General features: G+C 33.4%; 1 protein-coding gene across 1 annotated transcript; it reads left to right on the top strand.

The window, feature by feature from the left end:
* The first annotated feature begins 218 nt into the window (after window positions 1–218).
* On the top strand, window positions 219–2,257 carry LOC111367628 (60S ribosomal protein L30). Its single transcript, XM_022988602.1, has 5 exons — window positions 219–363; window positions 468–573; window positions 692–793; window positions 1,795–1,863; window positions 1,957–2,257. Exons 1-5 carry the CDS (start codon window positions 343–345, stop codon window positions 1,995–1,997), a joined length of 339 nt encoding a protein of 112 aa, XP_022844370.1. The 5' UTR covers window positions 219–342; the 3' UTR covers window positions 1,998–2,257.
* The last annotated feature ends 4,611 nt before the right edge of the window (window positions 2,258–6,868 follow it).

Here is a 6,868-nt window from a genome sequence, read left to right on the forward strand (position 1 = left end):
TTTCTCTACATTAGTTTGCTTTCTTATTACAAAATCATTTATTTAGAGATAGATGGTTTAAAATCGTCTCTAACAATTATTAGTTCAAAATGTAATTAATGAGAATGCAACATATTTAATATACTAATATTATCTTGAAAATAACAACGCACGGCAGGTGACTAGTAATAATAAAAGAAGCTAATTTATTTCCACGTGAATGGCACGTGTCTTAAACCGTTTGCAATTTTTATAGCGACCCCTGTGAAACCCTTCCCGGTGGAGCATTGCCGCCGCTGTGCTAATTGAAGGATACCTCTTCCCGTCGCATCTCTGCAAAACCCTATTCCTAGCTCCGCCATAATGGTCGCCGCCAAGAAAACTGTACGATTCTCTCTGTCCCTCTTATTATCTCGATACATTTTGTGTTGAATCAGAACTACAAAATTTGGCTCTAAATTTTTAATTTTATTTTTGTAATTTTATAGAAGAAGACTCACGAGAGCATCAACAATAGGCTGGCTCTCGTGATGAAGAGCGGAAAATACACCCTTGGCTATAAGACCGTCCTCAAATCTCTCCGCAGCTCGAAAGGTTTTTTCTTTTCCCTTTTAAGTGAAATTGCATTGTTTTACGACATTTTTGTTGTGCTGTAACGCTTACAATTAGCATTTTATGATACGTATGCCTTTAATTGGGGGAATGGTGATAGGGAAACTGATTCTCATTTCAAACAATTGTCCGCCGCTGAGGAAATCTGAGATTGAGTACTATGCTATGCTGTCAAAAGTTGGGGTTCACCACTACAATGGAAGTAAGTTGTCCGATGTTAAGTCACCTTCAGCAATGATATGATTTTCATACGTGAATTAAGCATTTTTGGGGGAATTTGGTTTGTTTTAGTGTTGATCTGGGCTAATTTTCTGTTGGAATCCATCACGTGCTAGTTGTGGACGAATTGAAAATTTGACATTTGATTTTGATTTAACACTAGATATTTATCTGATCATATTTTGCATTTTCTGAAGTTTTCTAGTGTATTTAGTTGGCATAAGATGACTCCTGGGCTACACTTGCACTGTGGCAATGCAAGGCCCTAAAAGCAACATAATTTTTTTCTATTTTTCATTTATTTAATCACCAGCAGTAACAGGAGAGAAAACTTGGCTAATGCCAAGGACGAGATATTATATTCTAGGATATATTTTATTAGTTCCACACACATTGGTGATAGGGGTATTCATTTGGATTTCCTGGTATTGATGCCAGAGTGAACTTTAAGCCATGTGCCTATGATGTGTCTAGCAATTTTTTCCCTTGTAACTAGAGCTTAAGATCCTCACTTTAAGCTTGAGTTTGGTGTATTTAATTCAAGTATAGAGTGGTAAAAATTTAAGCCACAATGCGGCTGTAATAAATAATTCTCTCGACTATTCTAGCATAAGCCTTTTGAACTGGACCTGGCTCTATGTAGGTTCTCTACTTCTGTTTGACGAAGTAAGTTCATCTGCTATTCAAGTTTCTTCTTTCACTGGGATATGCTATCCCGAGCTTCACCATATGAGATTTGATGTTGTGGAGAACATGTACTCAACCTATACTCCTCTCACATTCCACATATACTTTCCTTCTCTCTACTTCCTCTCTCCTCCATTGGAGGGATTTTTTGAGCTATTTCCATTGTTGTCCTTCTCTTGGACGTTTGTGCACCTGCTTCATATATGGATATTGTGATTTTCATTCATACATCCTGATTATTTATAAATTTTCCACTGGAAATTGATCAAATTTCTAATCTCTCTCTCTCTCTCATAGATAATGTTGACTTGGGAACTGCGTGTGGCAAATACTTCCGAGTTTCCTGCCTTAGCATTGTTGATCCAGGTATGTGATAAATTCAGTCAGGCTTCTGTTATGGTTCAATACTAGAGAAGTTGGATGGCCTCTTGACAACATAATTGCTTCTTTGGCATGTAGGTGACTCGGACATCATCAAATCGTTGCCAGGCGATCACTAAAAAGAGAGAGAGATTTTTTAATTCTTGTATCTGCCCCTTTTAGACTTCCTGAAATCATTTTCTGCTTCGAGAAGTGATCTTCATCAAGTTCTTGAGATTTTGATCTTAATATCTATCTGTGCTGTTTCTCTATTGCCAAACCCAGTTTGGGTTCCTAACTTGGCGGGTGCCTTAAATTTTACATTTCCTAGTGCTATGGGACATGATTAATAACGGTGTTACTTTCTTCTTTCATTTCCTAGTGCTGTTGGACATGATTAGTGACGGTGTTACTACTTCTTTTTCTTTACTAACTAGAGTTCTATAGTTTTTCCCGTTTCCGTTTAATAATGATGTTCACTTGCTATCGGGCAAACTTGTGGGCAATGTATGTCAGTTAAACATCTGTTGCTAATAATAACAATAAAGGAATCATATGAAAAGTTAAGGGATGCAGGGTAATGTTTCATTTCTGGGGAAGATTATTGGATTCTCCATTTGGTAGGTTCCAGCAGCCGAAGCGTAAAAGTTAGTTCTAAGTAAGCTTAAATTCCTTTATATATATATATATATATATATATATATATATATAGCCTAAGCGTAAAAGTTAGTTCTAAGTAAGCTTAAATTCCTTTATATATATATATTTGAGTAAAAAAGTTATTTATAGACCTTTCTATAATTTAGTTTACTTATTTTCAACTTTAATCAATAAAGTTTCTTCATTTTAAGAGTGTGTTTGAGCCACATTATTTGGCATTATAATGAGATGAATAGTAATTTTTTTTAAAAAAAAATGAGTGGTTGAAATTTTTTTGATTTTCATGTAATATTATTTTATTGAAGATTGTGTAGTTAAAAGTAGGAGAGAAAAAAATTTAATTTGATGTAATGAGAAATAATAGGGCTCAAACGAGGGCTAAATGTTAATTTAGCGCTTAAAGTGCCTATGCTTTTAACTTACAAATTTTTAATTGTTTATTTATCTTAAAAACAAGGATTTGTAATACCCGACTGAATGTGTTAATGCACTTGTTATAATTTCAACATTTTTTAAAGGGTTTTAATTTTTTTTGTGGAAAGTACACTACCATACATTAAAAATTCCACATTCCAAAATTAGATGGAAAGTTTTACTATTCAAAAATTAGGAAACCCTAATTTTCTCACTTATTTTTTCTCTAAGATTTAATAAATCAATTCATCCCAAATCATTCACTCTCTCTCTTCCCCATTTTTATTTTTTCTCTGGCAATCGATCACTCACTTCGGCGACACTATGATGATGAAGCCATCATAATGGAGTGAGTGTCATCTCTAGCAGCAACTACGCTATCTGTGAGCGGATCTGAACAATGATGAGTGATGTCGCGCGATTGGTTTTGGGCTATGGGATTGTCGAGGTCGAAGGTGGATAGATCTGTGTAGGAGTGGTTGTTGGTGGATGGCTCTAGCGATAGGTGATGTTTGACAGTGGACTGCGATCGTGGATCTGGCGGTGAGGTGCGTGGTTGATGGTGGTTGCGGTGTTTATTTTATTTTATTTTATTTTATTTTATAATAGTTGTTGGATGGTGGCGGTACGGTGTTGGGTTGTGGTGATGATGGTGGATCTATGGTGGGTTGCCGTTCAGTGGATTTGTGGTGGTGATTTTGGCGACGATGGTTGCGGTAGTGTACTGTTACACGTTATAGGGTAGTAGTGGTGGTGAGGTAGTGTGCGTAGTGACGGTGGTGCTGGTTTTTTTTGTTGTTGTTGTAGTGGTGATCGATTGTTGTTGGGGATTTGGTTGGTTTTGGTGTTGGTGAGGCTGGCAATGGTGGTGGATTTGGCGAGGGGTGGTTGGCAGTGTTGCAATGGCGTGGAAAGAGTATTTGTGACCAATTATGTTATGATTATTTTGTAATCGATAAATAATACGTGGCCAAATATGTGACCGTAACTAAATTTATAATATTTAAACCAAGATTTGCGATTGTAACTTACAATTGATTAAGTTGTGACCAAAAAATTGATCGTGACCAATTAATCTAATAATTTGAAATGAATATATGAGTTGTGACCAAAAAATTGATCGTGACCAATTAATCTAATAATTTGAAATGAATATATGAGTTGTGACCAATAAAAGTTGTGATTTTATGACCAATGAATAATCTGTGACCTACAAAAAAATTTATTTGTGACTAAAAAATAATATGTAACCTATAAAAAATTTTGTTTGTGACCGAGAAATAAGTTGTGACTAGAAATGAATTTGTGACTAATTAATTTTTTGATTTGTGACCGATGAACAAACTGTGACGTGCAAAATTTTTGAATTGTGATCGTAAAATAACTTGTGATATAAAACTTTTGATTTGTGATAAAAAATAAGAAATTAGTAATTAAATTGTGAATTCGTGACCAAATTGTATAGATTTGTGACATAAATATATTAAATTAATAAAATAATTAAATCATAAATAAATTTAAATAAAAATCTGAATTTTGAATTTTAAAACTTGTTTTCTTAATTTTGAAATATACCATTCTTAAACTCTCACTTATGAAATTTTCCCTAAAATAAATTGTAAAAAAAACCAAACAAATCTCACAATTTAAATTTAAAAAAGCCCAACTAATGGTACTTGGAAATTCCGTGGGGGATGATTGCACCCACTGGCCCTTAATGGGTGTGCCCACGCTGTTGAGAGTTCATTTGTCGGTTCATGGCTATTTCCTCCTTGACCAATCAACAGTAAATGCAGCAGCAAATACAGAAGTGTAACAACAAAAAGGCAAGAGAAATCTGAGGTGAATACATAATCTTGTGGGATTAGTTTATTATTGAAATGGGTTCTGTCTTGACCTATCTTGTAATTCCACAGCATTAAGCTCCTACAGTGGGTGGCTTCTCTGCTGCTTGCTCACTTGGGGTCTGTTTGATTGTAAATGTGAAAAAGGAAAATCAATTCCATGTAAGTTGAAAAAGAAAAAAATCACGAAAACCATAGGAATTCGATTTCTATTCAATTGGCCAAAAACACGTTTTAAGTGTTTCTACCTTGGAATTCAAAGTTCTTTTCACTTTCGTATCAAACAGTCAAAGTAGAAAACGAATTTATCGGATGTGACATTTTTCATAGAATTTAATACTATCAAATGGACATTTAAATATCTGTGTCACGGAGAGAGTATTAAAGTTAGACTTGTTTAGCTCTCGTCTAAAAGCTTGAGTCATTGGAAAATAGAAAAGGATTGAATGTATTTATTAAAAACTTTGATTCTATACATCTTTCCGCATGTAGATAGATTCAATTTTCTTGACAACACTAGACATGTGCACAATTTGTAAGCTTACCCAAACAAGCAAGAAAATTTCCTTATCAAGTATCAAAGTGATTTGAGATTTAAGTTAAAATAATTACTAGCAGAGAATTATAAAAATCCTTATTTTCAATTAACTTAATTAGTTATACATAATTAACTTTCTTTTGAAGCTTACCCGAACGAGCAAGAAAATCACTTAATCAAGTATGCTCAATACAAAGTTGGCACCAAACTTGTCTCAGCTCATTTTACCAACCAATAATTAGCCCATATTTGACGGGATTAAAATTAATTTTTTATAAAAGTTCATAAAATGTATGGTTAAAAAGTTGTGAATTGCATAAAATGTGTGGTTATAATTAATTGTTAACTTAACTTAGATTTAAATCTTAATTTTAATTCATATCAAACAGGGGCTTAATTTAGCCCTTGTGTGCGAGTAATTTTAGGAGATCAATTTTTTCGTATTCATTTTCAACTATGGATTCTCCCAAAAACAAAAAAATGAATAATATAAAAAAATCTTATTACTTTTTAAAAAGGGAAAAATTCATAAGTTCAATACTTTAAATATACAATTTCATATTTAACAAACTTACAAAAATATTTAAAAAAAAATCAAGTGATAAATCATATTAATAAATTATATATAATTTGAAGAAATTAATGTGAATGAAATTTAGGAAAATTAATCTACCATCAATAATATCACATCTTAATATGCCTGTGCCTGGATGCAATTCTTACAAGGTTTTAAGCAAAATTTTGACAGTTGAAAATGTAGGCGAGTCCTTATGCCATAGTAATTATTGACTCAACGTGAAACAAATTACCGTAGATGCCCTTCTCTTAAATAAAATGAATTAAATGTCAAAAGGGTAAATATAAGTGATGTTAATAACCATACATAACCGTAAAAAATTTGCTGAAAAATTAGCTAAATATATATATTTCTCACCCTTACACTTTCTCTCTCTTACATCATTTAGTTATTGCATATAATTATTTCTCTCACCCCCTACTTTCTCTTTCTTAGTTATTAAACTTCTATTTGGTGGAAATTAAAATCATATTTTTAGTATATTTTGATAAAAGTTGATGAAATACGTGATTGAAAAGTTATCGATCACTACCAAACATGAGGAAAAGATAATTGTTTCACACTTCCCACTTTATCTCTCTGACATATTCTCTCTTATGTTCCAAAATCACGGATAATGTTTTTAAAAAAATTAGGGGGCCACATTTTGTGACCTCTCATAAAAATTTTGTGACTTATGATTTGATTAACACATAATTTATGATCACAATTCTATATTAGTCACAAATCACACAAGTTCACATTCATAAATACACAATTTGTAGGCCATAATTACGATTTAATTGCAAATTCCACATTTTTGTGATAAATTATCAAATTAATTGGTCACAACCACTCTTCGTCTCACCCACCTCACACCCACGCACTTCATCATCGTCGACACCACCCAAACGCCACCACCACCTTCATCTTAAATCCACAACTACCACGACTCTCTCCACCGCTACCTCCACCTCCACCTCCCCCTCCCCCTCCCCC

The sequence above is a fragment of the Olea europaea genome, chromosome 18 (assembly GCF_002742605.1).
Source record: "Olea europaea var. sylvestris chromosome 18, O_europaea_v1, whole genome shotgun sequence".
NCBI classification, from domain to species: Eukaryota; Viridiplantae; Streptophyta; class Magnoliopsida; order Lamiales; family Oleaceae; genus Olea; species Olea europaea.